Here is a 17,171-nt window from a genome sequence, read left to right on the forward strand (position 1 = left end):
TCCATGTCCCAGTGAGGGCGCTCAAAGCCTTCTGCCCATGCAGACACACAGGAGAGGCTGTGCCGGCCTATTGGGAGACGCCACGCCCAGCCGGGGCCCCGAAGCGGCTATGCGTGAAGAGAAGGGCACCCACACTCCGCTTTCCTAGCACACATGGCCTGGACGTTGTGCGGTCAGAGCCCTCGGGCCCTGAGCTGCAACCGCATAGGCCTTCGAGAGCTGCCTGCTCGTAGCCAGGCGCCCTTGTCACAGGGGAGGAGGCTGGGGTGTGGGGAGCCCACACCTGCCCAGGTCGCAGAGGTTGCAAGGTGAGCCCAGCATGCTGGGCCTGGCCTGGTCCCCCGGCTTGCCTGCACCCCACTCGCCTCCTGCTTCTGGAGCCCCAGATAGTTCCGGCGACTCTGACACAGAACAGGCCCTGTGCCCAGGAAGCCTCGGCCCCCCTTACTTTGTGGGGTTTTTTGTTTGGCTTTTTTTGGGTGGGGGGTTGGTTTTATGATTCATGTAATGGCAATTTGGTGATCATCAAATTAGCAATGATTATCTTCAAAAGTTATTAACACTTGCCATGCTGTCGTTTCTCGAGGGTGATCAGATACCTAGAGTCACAGGCATTTCCCACATAAGATGCTTCATAGGGGCGCCTGGGTGGCTCAGTGGGTTGAGCATCCAGCTCGTGGTTTCCGCTCAGGCTGTGATCTGGGAGTCATGGAATCGAGTCCTGCGTCGGGTTCTGTGCTAGGTGTAGTCAGCTTGAGATTCTTACCCAACCTCCCCCTCTCCTCCTCCCCCTCTTGCGTGTATGCACCTGCTGTTTCTCTCTCTCAAATACATAAAATCTTACCAAAAAAAAAAAAAAGATGCATCATATAAATCAGACTTGGTCTGTCACCAGCACTGATCAAAGCAGACCCAGGTCTGGGGACACATGCATGGTCTTAACATAGCATGTGTTTAGCCTGTCCTGATTATCACAGAATCAGAACAGCAAGACTATTCCCCAGCTCCCGTTACTTTGGATCATGGTTTAGGGGGCTCTGCACCTGCTTCAGCCAAGGGGTGGCCCCTGCACCACCAAGCCTATGTCCCTGAAAGACAGGGGTCTTTGGAGAATCATCTCTTCTGTTCCCTGAGGGATTTGGCCTATTTCAGCATTTTTTCCAGCAGTTTGTAGCAAATGCATCAGCTTACTTCTTGCCACTGCCGTCTCTCCTTGGCCTGTGTCCTGCTGTCCCGTCTCTGCTCCAGTCTCCTGGGGGCTCAAGGGGGCACTCATAGCCCTCTGCACATGGCCCCCTTCTCCCAGAAGGACTAGGACCACTCAGAGTCCCTAAGGACACAATGCAGTGGGTCACCTCCATAAGGAGGCTGTCCCAACACTTCCGCTTGGAGGGATCAGCTTTCCCCTTTATTTATTTAAATCACTTATCCTTGGGTGGTCTTTGATGGCTACTGGGTCAGCTCTATCCAGCTCCCCGACCAGGTGATGTCTGGAGGCCCTGCCCCATCCACTACCCTCAGATTTTAGCTGGGGGCCGCAGGCACCCAAACCTCCCGAGGGCCCTGTGTGCTTGCCCTATTGCTGCACATGATGGCCGGGTGGGTGGGAGCTTTGTCTCGGAGCGGAGAAGCTCGGGCTGCATGATGGACCAGGAGGCCATGAACCCTGCAAGCCCGAGTGGCAGGCCTGAGAAGAGGGGCCTCTGGGACCGGTTCTGGCAGCTCTCAAGAAAGGGCTTTCCAGGAAGGGGGGCCGTCTTCAGGCCAGCCCCTCGGCAGCCATGGGCTCTGACGTCTGTGCCTCTCACGGTGATGAGGTGCAGATGTGAGTTGGCGGGCGGGGACGACAGGAAGCGCTGGAGCTGTGGTGGGCTGGCAGCTGTTCCAAACCCAGAGCTCCAGGTCCTGCGTCCAGGCTGGTGGTGGAGCTCACAGGCCAGAGCCTGGGCCCGGTGGGAGGGCCTTCCCAGCGGGACGCGGGGTGGGGGGGGGTCAGTGGCTGCTCTTCAGCGCATGCTTCCCCCACCCCCCACTTGCTGGAGGTCATTGGTGGCTCGGCTCAGAGGGCAGGGTGGGGGCAACCCACCTCTAGCACCCCGCCCCACTCATGCACACAGCAGGCCCAGCAGTGTTCGCCCAAGGAGGCACAAGGAAACCGAGTCAGGGGAGGGCTCTGGGATGGCTGCCCGTTTCTCTGCTCACTCAGGTTTTCCCCTTGAATTGTAGGCAGGTATCAGCCACCCGTTGCTGGACTCAGCAGAGGGTGGGGAGAGGGTGTGGAGGCAGAAGAGGCGCGAGGCTTCATCCACACCCCCACATGGGTCCCTGAAATCCTGGGGAGCGGAGTATCTTAAAGAAGGTTCCCACACAGGACCCATTTGGAAAGGGAGCAGGGAAGGGCTTGCGTCTGGCCCACCTGCTCGTCCGCCTGGTGGAGGAGAGGTGGTGGCTTTCCATCAGTTCTGTGAGTGGAAAGAGGACTCCTGAGATCTGACTGTGACCACGGGACCCTGCTGTCACTGGGACTCCTCAGTTTTTGGAGCATTGTTTCCCAAGGGGCAGCTGCTCTGAGACAGAGGTTTCCAGACTCACAGGAGTCGGCAACCTTCAGGAGGTCAGGAGCCCCCAGTCCGTGTCGGCAGGAGAGAACTTGCCAGAAGGCTAATATGGGGAGAATGGACCCATGTCTCCAAACCTCCCCCACTGGGGCTGCGTGGAGCCCTGCAGGGGCCCATGAGCATGAGGACAAGGACAGAGTCGTGGGGACGTGCAGGATCATCCCCAGGACCCCCACTTCTATTCAGCCCAGGTCAGGGACCCACCAGCAGACCCCACACTGGGCATCATGTACTGGTCTCCTCTGTCCTCAGGGGCATCAGGGTTGAGGCCCCCCACCCCCTTCCCCAGGTCCACTGGGGTGTGAAGCCTGTACAGCCCCTTCTCCCTGTGGGTCCCCTGCTGGAGGGCAGCTCCGGTGCCTTCGTGGCTCAGCAGAGGATGCAGGCAGGTGCGCTGCAGAGGAATGTTTGAAGCAGACGGCCGTCAAAGCAGGGAGGAAAGTGGGTGTGTGGAAGGTCTGAGAGGATCCGTCCCCACCAGCTGCAGCGGACACAGGTGGCCTCCAGCCAAGGGAGGGGTAGGGGCCCTGGTTTGCCATGTCGCTGTGCCGGTGAAGCCCGTCTGGGACGCATCTCAGGGTGGCAGGGGCGCAAGGGCTGCAAGCTCACGGAGCTGCCGCGTCCCCTGGCACAGTGAGGCGGTCTGGGAGAACATGGCGCGTATGTGTGTGAAGACCCAGCGGCTGGACGTCGCCAAGGTGTGCCTGGGGAACATGGGCCATGCGCGTGGAGCCCGAGCACTGCGGGAGGCTGAGCGGGAGCCAGAGCCGGAGGCCAGGGTGGCCATGCTGGCCATACAGCTGGGCATGCTGGTGAGTCGGGCACCGCCCTGGCGTGGCCAGGCCATGGCGTCTGGGTATCTGGGTCACTCGGTAGCAGGGAACAGAAACCCCTGCAAAGGAGTTTGAGTCAAAAAGCAGAGTGAGGCTTCTCCTCTCGCGGGTCCTCCCTGTCTCCTGCACATGCATGAGCTCATGGCCCATTGAGCACCTGGGGGGCCAGGTGGGGTGGGGGCAGACTCTGCGAGGAGGGGGGCAGGCAGACACCCGAGTCAGCTCCTGGTCCACAGGACACTGGGGCGGGCAGGGTCTCCTCCCCAGCATGCAGGGCAGCCCCCCAGCCTTCCCAGCTGACGCATAAGTCCGTCCTGCTTTCTCACCGCGGAACGGAATGCCGTGTTCACGTGTGTGTGGCCTCGCTGCCTGCAGGGGCGCACGGGCAGCTCTCCTGGAGCTCAAGGGCTGATGCACACGCCCCCATCTCCAGGAGGACGCCGAGCAGCTGTACCGGTCGTGTGGGCGCTATGACCTCCTGAACAAGCTGTACCAGGCCTCTGACCAGTGGCAGAAGGCCGTGGAAGTCGCGGAGCTCCATGACCGCATCCACCTGCGTGCCACCTACTACAGCTACGCCAGGCACCTGGAGGCCAGCGCGGACCTCGGCCTGGCCCTCAGCTAGTGAGTGTGGGGCCCCGTCTGGGCTGAGCCGGGGTGGGCCTGCTTGCCTCGGGCCTCCTCCTCGCCCCGTGAGGCGGCCGTAGAGGCGCTTGGAGGAAGCGTCTAGACTGAGGCACTGACTTGGGGCAGGTGGTGACCTTCCGGGTCTGCGGGGGACCTTGAGCTCGGTCCCACCAGGAGAACCTCAGACACGGTCCCCCTCCCAGCCCACACCGGGTTCCAGGGCTCTGGGCATGGGGTCTCGGGCGGTGCCACCGCAGCACCATGATCCACTGGGCACCGCCGTGCGGTGCTGAGACCGTGGGGAGGAGTCGCTGTTTGTCCCCTCTTGCAGCTATGAGAAGTCAGACACCCACCGCTTTGAGGTGCCCAGGATGCTCGCGGAGGACCTGCAGTCCCTGGAGCTCTACATCAATAAGATGAAGGACAAGTGAGTGTCGCCACTGGACGTCAGGTGGCCAGTGGGCGGACCGTGGGTTTGCTGTGGGGCCCGGGGGCCTCCCTCCTTTGCTTCCCATGGGAGAGTGCGAGGCACCGACCCTTCCCTGGAAGCTGGTCCCAGCCTGTCAGGGCAGGGCCTTTCCTCCAGACCCCGGGACCTCACTCCTGGCCGAGTCACCCGGCTTACACGCTCCCTCCTGGCTGCTGGCCGTGTGAAGGCGCGCCGAGGGTGGCGTTGGGGACCCGGGGCTCCTTTGCAGGGGGCGCAGGCCCTGAGTGGGGCTGATGGGCTCCTTCCAGGACCCTGTGGCGGTGGTGGGCCCAGTACCTGGAGAGCCAGGCCGACATGGACGCGGCGCTGCGCTACTATGAGCTGGCACAAGACTACTTCTCCCTGGTCCGCATCTACTGCTTCCAGGGCAACGTTCAGAAGGTAGGAGCGTCCTGTGCGGCCTGTGGGTGTGGGGAGGCGGAGACAGAGCCCCAGGGCCCCCTGCCTTCTTTCCAGGCTGCGGAGATAGCCAACGAGAGCGGAAACTGGGCGGCGTCCTATCACCTGGCCCGCCAGTACGAGAGCCAGGAGGAGGTGAGGCAGGCGGTGCACTTTTACTCGCGGGCGCAGGCCTTCAACAACGCCATCCGGCTGTGCAAGGTAGGCGGGCAGCGGGCACGCAGCCTCGACGGTCAAAGCCAGGCAGGTGGACAGAGGGGCCCCTGCTGTTTCCCACGTTCTGAGAAGAACGTTTCACACAGAAAATGTAGAGAACTGTATGGTGAGCAGCACGTCCCCCACCCCAGGGGCCCGTTCCCACCACGCCTGTGCCTGTCGCAGTGACTGCTCCTCCTCCCCCTGGTCTCAGCCCCCCGGTGGGGTTTTTCAAGTGCTGAGTTCTGAGTTCTTGCTGAAAAGTCCCATGTCTCTCCAGCAAGCATTCAGGCTGGCTCGTTGCTCCTGGCCTATAAACAGCAGGAAGGGCGTTCTGAATGCGTGAAAGTGTTCCAACCCAGGGCTCGGAGAGCAATGTTCTGTTAATGGAAAAAGAAGGAAGCCCCCAAAATTCTGGTACAGAGACTCCATGAGACATTCTGACACTGGTTAGAAATCATCATCATGGAGGCGCCTGGGGGGCTCAGCCAGTGAAGCGTCAGCTCAGGTCATGATCTCAGAGTCCTGGGATCCAGTGCCGCATCGGGCTCCCTGCTCAGAAGGGAGTCTGCTTCTCCCTTTCCCTCTGCGTGCTGCTCCCCTTACTTGTACTGTGTCTCCTCTCCCACTCACTCTCTCTCAAATAAATAAAATCTTAAGAAAGAAAGGAAGGGAGGAAAAGAGGGAAGGGAGGGAGGGAGGGAGGGAGGGAGGGAAGAAGGAAGGAAGGAAGGAAGGAAGGAAGGAAGGAAGGAAGGAACCATAGTCACGTGGACCAGCAGCGTGCCGGAGTGGGGGCGGTGGGCTCCCCCAGGGCAGCCTCAGCAGACCCGAACAGGAAGCCCTGGGCGTCCTCCGGCCCCCACAGGAGAATGGCCTGGATGACCAGCTCATGAACCTGGCCCTGCTGAGCTCCCCCGAGGACATGACGGAGGCGGCGCTCTACTACGAGGACAAGGGCGAGCACGTGGACAGGGCGGTCATGCTGTACCACAAGGTATGCAAGGGGGGGCCCCAGGGCCTGCCTCCGTGTCTGCCAGGGGACGCTCGGGCATTCTGGGGACCCGTGGCTAGGGCGGCTGCTCAGAGCGCCCTCCGCCCGCAGGCCGGCCACTTCTCCAAGGCTCTGGAGCTGGCCTTCGCCACCCAGCAGTTCGTGGCCCTGCAGCTCATAGCAGAGGACCTGGACGAGAGGTCGGACCCCGCCCTCCTGGCCCGCTGTTCGGACTTCTTCATCGAACACAGCCAGTACGAGAAGGCGGTGGAGCTGCTGCTGGCCGCAAAGAAGGTACGGTGGGCAGCCCCCCTCGGCACCCCCTTGGGCACCCAAGCCTGGGGGCCGCCTTTTCCGGACGCGATGGGTGTGGCTTCACCGTCTCATGGTTACGGTTTCACGAGAAAGCCGTGGCTCCCACCTGGCCTGGGTGAAGGAGCGCTAGGAACAGGTCTGCCTCGCACGGCCAATCCAGGGGGACCCTCGTGCCCATTTCATGAATGTCTTCGCACCAGAACCAGGGAGGTGAACTTGTCCTTTGTGTGTGTGTGTGGTCAGGTACACAGGACGTACAATTCACCATCTTCACTGTTCTCAAGAGTACAGCTCAGTGGTGTCGGGTATGTTCACATTGTGGTGAGAGCCATCTCTGTGCACCTGCTGTTGTCTTAGAGCTGAGGTGCTGTCTCCATCAAACGCCAGCCCCCCAGCCATGCCCCAGCCCCCGCACCCTCCATCTACCTTCTGTGTCTACGTGTGACTCCAAGGACCAGATACAAGTGGAATCATACAGGATTTGTCCTGGGTCCGGCTTGTTTCCCTGAACGTCACGTCGTCAGGGTTTGTCTGTGTGATAGCGGGTGCCAGAATGTCCTTCCTTTTTTTTTTTTTTTTAAGATGCATTTATTTATTTTAGGGAGAGAGAGAGAGCGTGCGCGCCTGCACGCACAAGTGAGAGGGTCAGAGGGAGAGGGAGAGAGACTCTAAAGCAGACTCAGACCTGAGCGCAGAGCCTGACGCAGGGCTCGATCTCACGACCCTGAGATCGTGACCTGAGCCGAAACCGAGAGTCAGACATCTAACCGACTGAGCCAGCCAGGCGCCCCAGAATGTCCTTCCTTTTTAGGGCTTTGTGATGCTGCACTGGTGCGTACACTGCCTCGGGTCTGCGCATTTGCGGACACGGGGTGGCTTCCAGTCGTTGGCTCCTGTGAACAGCGCTGCTGTGAACATGGGTGTACACGTATCTCTTCAGACCCCACTTTCAGTTCCTTCGGGTGTTTACACAGAGCTCGAACTGCCAGATCATCTGGGCACTGTTCCAGTTGTTCGAGGGACCTCCAGACGGCCTTCCACGTGGCTGCCCCAGCACACGTCTGCCCAGCCACGCACAGCGTTCCCATGCCACCGCATCCTTGCCAGCACTGTTTCTAGTGTTCGATAGAGTTCTTTAAGTAGAAGGATTCTCCCTGACAGGCACTGAATAGAGACATGCAAAATTAGCCTGTCCGGATTGAAAGCTCTTTCTTCCAGTAGCCAGAATTACGCTTACAGTCCAGTGCCTCACTGGTGAGCAACACAAGAATTCTTCACGTGTTCTAGAAAGACCCAGCAGATGCACGTGTCCAGCCTACCTAAGGCAGCCCCAGACCTAATCTGATCCCAGGAGAAACACCACTGGGAGCCAGATGAGTGGATTCTGTAGTTTTGCAGTGAAAACCAGATAAGCCAGAACAGTCAGGAAAAGTCTGGAAGAAAATTAACAAGAGGTGATTATGCCCCCAAATTGTAAAATATATGACAGGATAATTGGGGTCTGGTCCATGATCGGGTTTATAGGTCAGCAGAAAATATTAGAAAATCCAGACATAGAGCCACTTACACACGCGTCTCTCGTACGTGCAGAGGACCGTTTCCCAGCCTTGGGCGAAACATGAGCCATCCAGTAAAGGGGGTTGGTGCAACCAGGCAGCCACTTGGGGAAACACAAAGGTAAACCCTACTTATCTCCTGCGTCCTAGTAAATTCCAGATGGGTCTGAGATGTGTGTCAGCAAAACAGCCGCCACTCCACCAGAAACCATGGATGTCTTGTACAATCTCAAGAGAGGAAAGGCGTCTTCTAAGTATGATTCAAAACCCAAATGCCAGTGGGAAGGACTGATCCATTCAGCCAAATGTAAATCTGAAAATAGCACATGGAAAAAACACCATAAAAAAAGTAAAGATAAATACCTCTATCCCAAAGTATAATTTTCCAAATAGGTATGGGAGTTCCTACGAACCCATAAGGTTGCCAGCCACTCGAAAGGAAAGGACAAAGACTGACAGTTTATTTTAAGAAGGAAATGTGGGTGGTCCCAGCACATACTTAGCCTCATCCCTAAAGAGAGAAATACAGATGAAAACTCACGAAGATACCATTTGTGCTGAGTTAGGCCAGTAAAGGTGAAGAGGTCAGCAGACCCGCCAGACCATCGTGGGAGCAGACAGGCTCAGGCCGGGTGCGACTGCGGCAGGCAGTGCCCACTTCCAGGAGAACTCACAGGCCCTTGACCCAGCGGCTCCCGGGCCTGGGATCCGTCCTCAGCACACTGTACACGCGGAAGTGGCACCCGCACGCCGCTGTCCCTGCGTGAAGAACGGCCTCCCTGCTGTGGAGGACCGCCAGGGATGCCAGTGTTCTCACTGTGGTGGGTACCACGCAGCTCCTGACCTATGGGGATGGAACCCCCTCCAAGACATAACAATTTTTGTCCAAGACCCGTTCTTAAGTGAAGGGTGTAAGATTTCCCTTCAGTTTTCAAGAAGATTAATCAAAACCCTTAGCTTAAAAATTTGAAACAAATTGTAGAAAATTAATTTCTGGTTTCTTTTCCTCCTTAACCAATTCAGTGTTCTGAGCTCCGTGTTCCCCTCATTGCATTTCACGGTGTTGACAGCATGAGAGACTCATGTGCATGAGTGTTGGCCCATGCCCAGCGAGCGCGTCCCATCCTTGCCCTGGCGCGTGCCACCCGGCCACGGGCAGGGGCTGCCCCTGGGCTGAGGGCCTGGCCTCCCCTGCAGCCCAGCGCTAACTGCCCCTTCCCGGCCTCTGTGGCATCTTACAGTATCACGAAGCCCTGCAGCTTTGCCTGGAGCAGAACATGACCATCACTGAGGAGATGGCCGAGAAGATGACCGTGTCCAAGGACTCCAAGGACCTGTCTGAAGAGTCTCGGCGCCAACTGCTGGAGCAGATCGCCAACTGCTGCATGCGTCAGGGCAACTACCACCTGGCCACCAAGAAGTACACGCAGGCGGGGAACAAGCTGAAGGTGAGCGTGACCAGCGGGGGGCTTCCACCGCCAGCTGGAAACTGGTCCCGCTGCTTGGTTTCCATCTGCCCCGAGTTTAACCCTCCGGGGATGCTCTTTCCCAGCCTGGGCTTCCAAGGGCCCTGCGGGGACAGGAGAGCTCTGAGCTCCCTCTTGTGGTGAAGTCCCACGTGAGCCTGCGGGGGGGGGGGGGGGGGCTTCCTCTGGCTCTTCCTTCATCTAGGCCATGAGAGCGCTGCTGAAGTCTGGCGACACAGAGAAAATCGTGTTCTTTGCGGGCGTCTCGAGGCAAAAGGAAATCTACATCATGGCTGCCAACTACCTGCAGTCCCTGGACTGGCGGAAGGAGCCAGAGATCATGAAGAACATCATCAGCTTCTACACCAAGGGGCGGGCCCTCGACCTGCTAGCCGGCTTTTACGATGCCTGTGCCCAGGTACAGACCCTCCTTCCAGGGCCAGGACCCGCGGGAGGGTGGTGGGGCCCTGGGGACCCTGACGGGTGTCATCCATGCAGGTGGAGATCGATGAGTACCAGAACTACGACAAAGCCCACGGGGCGCTGACGGAGGCCTACAAGTGCCTGTCCAAGGCCAAGGCCAAGAGCCCCCTGGATCAGGAGACCAAGCTGGCTCAGCTGCAGAGCAAGATGACGCTGGTGAAGCGGTTCATCCAGGCCCGAAGGTGTGTCCACAGCAGAGCGGGGGAGCAGGGACACAGCCCCAGGCTCCTCTCCCTGCCGGGGCCCAGACCCGCTTTATGTGCCGCGAGCCAGTGCGGAGGAGTCTCAGGAGTGCGTGGACCCTAAGTAGGACATGCGGACGCTGTGTTGCCTCCTGCACGCTGAGCTCCTCCTGGGGAATTCCCCAAACCTGGGCGCACTGCCAGGAAGACTGTTCCAGAAAAAAACAGAGGAGTCTGGGGTGGGGGCGGTGGGGCAGAGGCAGGTCTGGAGAGCGTGTGTCTGACGAGAGCCTGGGACTCGCGCAGGTGTGTGCGGGGCTTGAGCTCCATGGCTCAGAGCAGGCGGGCCACCTGCGAGCTGCAGAGACTGTGGGAAGGAGGCTGGGGGCAGCACGTTGTTGCTGTCTGTAGGAGAGACCGTGCGTCTAAATCTGGACATGAGGCCAGTTTTTATCTGTTGGCAACTCATCCAGCTGTTCCAAGAGCCTGCTGTGTGGGCAGCCTCAGCTTCTGCCTAAACCAATGAAAGCATTTTCCTTATCTGAGAACAAGCTTTTAGAAGAAAAGTTCCAAAAACATTTTGAACTCTGTTGTATAAATGCGGCTCCCTGCTTGGGCGTGTAAGTTCTGGAATATCTACTGAGCCTGGGCTGCAGGAGGCGGGGCGGGGGCAGTGGGCAGCAAGGACCAGGCAGCGTCAGAACCGGGCCTCCTGGAGTGGGAGCCTGAGCCCCTCAAGAATGCAGCCCCCGGCCCTGGACCAAGGCCCCTCCGATCCCCCCTCCTCGGTCCCTCCCCCGCTCGCACACCGCTCCCTGTGCACCGTGTCCCTGCACTGGCCTTCGCTCATGCTCACCCCCTGCCTGACCACCTTGGGCAGGGTGCCCCGCAACCCCCCTGCGTCGTAGTGTCCCCCTCCAGACTAGTAAGCAGGCAGGGCCTGGGGTGACAGGCTGAGTGTAGCGCAGCACCGGGACTGCGGGCTTCCAGTAAGGTTTTATTAAATGAATCCGTGAGTTTATGAATGAACTCATCAGAGAATCCGTTTAGTTCACGGGAGCTGACTTCAGAGGGTTTCGTCCCGCCAATGCCAGGAGCTCCTCACTTAGGCCGCAAGCCTGCTCTGCTCCCCGACACATAGCGGGGTTCTGGATTTGGGCTCCAGCGACTCTGCTCTCGACAGGACGTACACCGAGGACCCCAAGGAGGCGGTCAGGCAGTGCGAGCTGCTGCTGGAGGAGCCAGAGCTGGACAGCACCGTCCGCGTCGGGGATGTCTGCGGCTTCCTGGTGCAGCACTACCTGCAGGCTGAGGACTTGCAGACGGTGAGGCCTTTGCGGGGCTCGGGGGTCACTGGGGGAGATTCCGCCGCCCCCACTGGCAGGCCCCGTTCTCAGCCCAAGGGAGCTGGGGGCTCGTGATGAGGAGGCGCTTCTGTCTCTCCGTTTGACTTTTTAGCCTTTTTTCTTTTGAAATAATTTCAAACTGAGAAGTTAACAAGAGTGATAGAACCTACCTGTACCCTTGACCGGATTCAGCAGTTTTCAGCATTTTGCCACGTTTACTTACTCTGTACATATGTGCTCATATTTCTATTTGATATTTTATACACAAAATGGGTATTTTCTGAGTGATAAGCGAATTGCAGGCGTCCTGCCCTTCCCCCACAGTTTGCTAACGCTTGGTTGGACACCTAGGGGTGGGACGGCGGGGTCATACAGCTAGTGCGCTTCACGTTTGCAGAAACTTCCAGAATTTTCTTCAGTTTCTTTTTTGTAGTGTCTCATGCGTAGTTGGTGTCAAGGGTATTCTGGCCTTATATCCTGGCCACCTCCTGTATCCCTGAAAGAGTTTACGTAAGACGGCTGTTGCTTCTTCCTTCAGTATCTGATAGAGTGCGTGAGTGAGCCGACCTAGGCCTGGAGCTTTCTTTGTGGAAGGAGTTCAAGGATTCATTTCAGCAGAGCGATTCTCAAGCATTTTGGTCTCAGGACCCCTTTGCAGTGGGGTTACCCATGTGGGGCAGCTGGATGCTGTTTGTTGTGTTACAGAATAAAACTCACTCACTGACAAACGAAATTAACCCACTATACGTTGACATAAGTAACATTGTCATTAAAACAACTTTTTATTTTTTATATTTTCCAAAACAGAAATTGAGTGGGAAAAGTAGCACTGTTTTACACATTTCTAGGTCTCTTTAATGTCTTGGAGGACAGCTGGAGGGACTCTCCATTTCTGTTTTTGCTCTTGAGTTGGCACAATGGGTTTTTTAGCTGAAATACATGAAGAAAATCTGGCCTCAGGCCAGCATGCAGGTGAGAGGCAGGGCCCTCGGACAGTTGCAGGACACCTCTGAGCCGACACCAAAGTCAGCCAGCAGGGTTTCTTAACACTTAGCTGCGAGTCGGGGTGCTGTCGTACTCGGTTACGTGAAAGCCTGCTGGTCCATCTTGGATCTTTCACACACACGTGATTTTATAACATCACGCTGCTCATCTGGAAGTTATGGGTTCGCCAAGTCAGCAAATGTCCACACGTTTCATTATACGAATCAAAAAGTCCTATTTGCCGGTATCACCACCTGCCCCATCGGAAAAGTCTTTAGGTTTTGGGAGGTTGTCCAGCTCATGGTGGCCGATACCTAGGGTTTCTGAAATCCATCCGTGTGAAAGCGCACATTTTATCCTGAGTGAAAACACTGTCCGCTACCATTTTCCTTGAAGTGATGGCCCCCTTTGTTCATTTCTGAGAAAAGGGGCCACATACTCAGGCCTGAGTAACCACAACTTACCGTGAGTCACACTTACAAATAAAGATGGTAATCCGAGCAGAAGGGACGTGTTTAGCTCGCACCCTGCGCAGCTGTGCTTCCTCATCTCCACCCACACTTGGTATGACGGGTCTTCAATGCCCACCATCCTGGCGGGTGCAGAGCCGTGTCTCATTGTGGTCTTAACACGCCTTCTCACAGTAATAGCGTCATTGAGCACCTTCTCATGGGCTCATGTCCTCCTCTGAGTGCCCAGATCTTCTCCCAGGGTTTGTGTTCTTGCCGGTCGTGGCCTTCATGAATTCTAGGCACTTTTCCTGTACCAGCATATGGCCAGTGTTTTCTCCGGTCTGTGGGAAGTTCCCTCCTATCACTCCCTCGTTTCCCGATAGAACTCTGATATCTTGTATAGATTGTCTCCTGGCTCAACTGATTCTCTTCTCTTTTTTTTTTCCAGAATGTCCTCTGGTTTCCATTTTTGGTCACTCCTTTTGCTATTGCTTCAAGTTCACCCATCTTGTGCAGTGTCTACTCTGATGTTGCTCCTGTCCCTACCTTTCACCTGGCATTATAATTTTCCCTTCTAGTAGCCTCTGGATTGCATCCAGTTAGTCTCCATTATTTGTCTTGTCTCTCAAATGTAAGTGACATCATTCTGTTGCTTCTTACGTCTACCGGTTCTTTTGTGTCCCAGACACCGTGGAAAAACCACTGTAGAGACTGGGTTCTGTTACATTCGTCCAAAGAGGATGCTTGTTTGTTTCTTCTTCCTTCCTTCCTTCCATCAACTTCCCTCCCCTCATCTCAGAGGTTTAGCTCTCCCCCGTGCCAGGCAGCAGTGGGAGTCACTGCTCGGTACTTTAGCTTGGCCCAGGCTTGAGGTCGGCCCTTGTCCCCAGCAGATGCAGCGTGCTGAGTGGACCAGAGAATAGCGTCCATTCCCAGGGCGTGGGCTCCCTCTGGGACTCTCTTTTCCGCTGTCTCCTCATTTCTGGCTGCTGTGGTTGACCCCAATTCTGATTCTGGTTCTTCAAGCCAGTAAGGGTGGGTTTTCTATGTGCCAGTTGGCTTCCCACAGTGGCCCGAACCGGGCCTCACCTCAGGCAAAGGCTTCAGGGAGCAGGGACTCACCTTACCCCCTGCTCTTCCCTGCTTCCCAGCGTCAGCTCCCTGCTGTCTGCCTGCCCGACGCCAGTTCTTCTCCCTTCAGGTGCCTGTGGGGTCTGCCTGGCGCATCCCTGCATGGGGGAGGGCTGGTCCGTGACTGTCCCTCTGCCCCCACCAGAAGCCTCTCTCCTTGTTCACCATCCTCTTGTTACCAACATAAGAAGTACCCCCCTGCCCCCCCGCTGCAGTTTTCCTTTGTGTTCCAAGGGTGTCCTGTGAGTACCACTCCCAGTTCACAGAGCAGACAGTTCCTGGAGAGACGAGGGCGACCTCAGGGAGCCTCTCACCTCCCTCTCCTGAGAGCCTGTAAAGCAGCTAACGATGAGTCCATTTCAGAAATGTTGCTAGCGAGCTGTGCCCGCGGCATTGGGCCTTGGCCTCCAGAGTGCACAGGACCAACGGCCCGTCCATGGCCCTGCAGCCCGAGGGTCAGCGCTATGAGTGACACTCATGTCCCTGGCCGGCTGCCCGCCCCCTCTTTGTCCCCTCCCATGTCCACTCACTGACTCAGGAGGAAGCAGCTCCAAATCTCCTCTCGGTGAGGTTCCTTCTTTTTTGGAGGAGAAAGAAAATGGGACTCAAGCTACTGTTTGCTCAACACTGACAGAAAATCACTCTTAACGATTTCACCAGATTCTTCACCGTCTCAACCCTCGTTTGGAGCCTATGGGGTTTACCAACTTTAACTTAAACAGACCCGTGAGTGGCGAGGGGGTAGGCAGGCCAGGCGTCCTCCAGTGGGGAAAGAAGGCCCCGTCCCTGCCCCACATCCCCCACTGCCCCCTCGCACTCGCCTTGCCGCCATGCCAGAGCCCAGGCCTGACGCCCCTGACCCTGGACAGTGGGCGTCCTCATTGGCCAGGACCGCCTGGAGCCCTTCTGTCTTTGTCACCCTTTGTCACCGTCTGGTGACCGTGCCTTCCTTATGGAAACTGCAGCCTTGCCTGTTGAGGAAACAGCTCTATACACAGAGGGGCTACACCCCTGCACCATGGTCTCCAGCAGCCCCTTGCTTCTGGACCCTACCCCTGAATTCTGTCTAGTCCCTGCAGTTCCGAGCCCTGGCCTTGGTCTGCATGTACTCGTGTCCCGGTGCCCAGCACAGCGCCTGGCTCGCAGCGGGCAGTCTCTTCCTGTGTGGGTGCCTCCCTCCTCACTTGAGAGCACCTGGGGGCTTCACTCTGCCCGTCTGCCATCCCTCCAACAACCATAGCTTTTCTATTTTCATCTTTATCTTTTTTTTTTTAAAGATTTTGTTTACGTCTTTGACAGAGCGAGAGCGTGTGCGCACAAGCAGTGGGGGGGGGGTGGCAGAGGGAGTGGGAGGAGCAGACTCCCCACGGGGCAGGGAGCCCAATGCAGGACTTGACCCCAGGACGCCAGGATCATGACCTGAGCAGAAAGCAGACGTTTAACTGACAGAGCCACCCAGGTGCCCCTTTATGTCTTATTTTTTATATCTTAGTTCTACCCAAATTAAAATTGCTCTGGAAAATTTATCATCTTTAAGAAATACTAAGATCTGATCATCATTCCTTATAAAAAGAAAGTTTTAAAGATCCTAGAAATTTTGATCACATCTGAACTGGTAAGTGTTACTTTGGTGGTAAGCATTAGAAGTCACATGAGACCTATTCCTCTCCTCATGCTTAGCTACAGGTAGGTATAGCAGGTGTGGACAGATGCAGGCAGGTGTGAGCAGGTGTGAGCTGGCACAGTGGGTGCAGGCAGGTGTGGGCAGGTGTGAGCTGGCACAGCAGGTGTGAGCCAGGACAGCAGGTGTGAGCAGGCATAGGCACATGTGGACAGGTGCTGGCAGGTGTGAGTGTGGTGCTCGGTGGGAGACTCAGGTCCCTCGACCCCAGGCTCCCCCACATATTCCCACTGGTAGAACCGGAGGAAGTTCCACAGGAAAGCCAGTGACAGTTTCATGGGTTACTGGCTTTTACAGTTGAGAACCATACATATGAGAGACTCAAATTGATCCCAGGCCCAGCGAGCTGGGGTAGAGTTGATGCTTGGTCAGAGTAAACAAGACAGACCGCTTACATATTGCCTCCTGTCCTGCCGCCCGAGAAGCAGAATCCAGCATGAACGCCTCCTTCCCTTAGGTCTCGTCCAGAGAGCACGGCCCCAAACCCCCGGGTCCTCGTCCCTGAGCCGCTCTCAGCACTTTCCTGCTCAGCTGGGAGTGCTGACTGCAGCCGACAGCACGGACAGTCAGAGCCCGAACTTCAGACACCGTGAGCCCTTGGGAAGGCTGCGCGGTCACAGACAGTTGTCCCCAGGCCCCTCTTGTGAAGACGTCCTTCCTCTTACTCTCCTGGGGGGGGGGGGTGTCCAGAAACTCACTGCACTGGACCAAGGGGGTGGGCTCTTTGGTTTTTGCTGTGGACTAACCTAGTCACGGCTGTCCCAACCCAGGCCTACAAGTATCTGGAGGAGATGCGGAAGCGGGTGCCCTCCACCCACATGTCCTACTACGTGAACCAGCGGACCGTGGATGCCGTGCACCAGGGCCTGGGCATCCCTCTGGTGCGCACCGTGCCTGAGCACGTCCGCCACAACAGCGTGGAGGACCGCAAAGAAGTGGACGAGGAGGTGCTGGAGGAGGTAGAGAGTGACCCCTGACAGCCGCAGCTGCGAGCTCCTCTGGAACTTTCTGGGGTTGGTAGCAAGAGCCTGACTTTCTTGTTGAAATAAAAACTCGTGTGTGACGCCGCAGGGCATTGGCTGTCCTGCTTAGAAGGGGCCAGCATGTGTCCTTCCAGCATTCCTGGCCCTTGAGGTCCCTTTACTATGAAGGGAGTTGGCTCATTTTTTCCACGACAGTCTCCCAAGTACAGATTGTAAAGCCTAAAATACTAGAACTGGACGGACTGTGGATGTTAGTGTATTCACCGTGCCTTGTCCCAGCACACAGGCGAGTCTTCTGAGAGCACGACTGACAGTTTCCAGCAGGACACACTGTTCCTGACCACAGGACCTGGTGTCCACTGGAATGGACATGGGGGTGGCCTTGCCCAGGTGACACAGTGGCCAGTGCGGGGCGGGTTCCCTCCACAAGGCAGCT

The 17,171-nt window shown here is 57.1% G+C and overlaps 1 protein-coding gene and 1 pseudogene across 5 annotated transcripts in view; one reads left to right on the forward strand and one right to left on the reverse strand.

Moving 5' to 3' along the window:
* Positions 1-16,815, forward strand: part of IFT140 (intraflagellar transport 140) — a 76,973-nt gene extending 60,158 nt beyond the window's left edge. For 2 of the 5 annotated variants that reach the window (XM_040635561.1, XM_040635562.1), the window contains 11 exons: positions 3,253-3,430; positions 3,885-4,075; positions 4,410-4,505; positions 4,817-5,168; positions 6,031-6,159; positions 6,268-6,450; positions 9,269-9,475; positions 9,699-9,911; positions 9,992-10,158; positions 11,342-11,483; positions 16,523-16,815. In XM_040635561.1, coding sequence (XP_040491495.1) covers positions 3,253-3,430; positions 3,885-4,075; positions 4,410-4,505; positions 4,817-5,168; positions 6,031-6,159; positions 6,268-6,450; positions 9,269-9,475; positions 9,699-9,911; positions 9,992-10,158; positions 11,342-11,483; positions 16,523-16,729 — 2,065 coding nt within the window. In that variant the 3' untranslated portion in view covers positions 16,730-16,815. Of the gene's footprint in view, positions 1-3,252; positions 3,431-3,884; positions 4,076-4,409; positions 4,506-4,816; positions 5,169-6,030; positions 6,160-6,267; positions 6,451-9,268; positions 9,476-9,698; positions 9,912-9,991; positions 10,159-11,341; positions 11,484-12,042; positions 12,247-16,209; positions 16,342-16,522 lie in introns of those variants that run through there. The other 3 variants (XR_005836150.1, XM_040635563.1, XM_040635564.1) reach the window with 3 other exon arrangements.
* On the reverse strand, positions 884-1,003 carry LOC121104074 (annotated as a pseudogene).
* Positions 16,816-17,171: the final 356 nt, after the last annotated feature.

This window comes from Ursus maritimus, unplaced genomic scaffold (genome assembly GCF_017311325.1).
Source record: "Ursus maritimus isolate PB19 unplaced genomic scaffold, ASM1731132v1 scaffold_2, whole genome shotgun sequence".
NCBI classification, from domain to species: Eukaryota; Metazoa; Chordata; class Mammalia; order Carnivora; family Ursidae; genus Ursus; species Ursus maritimus.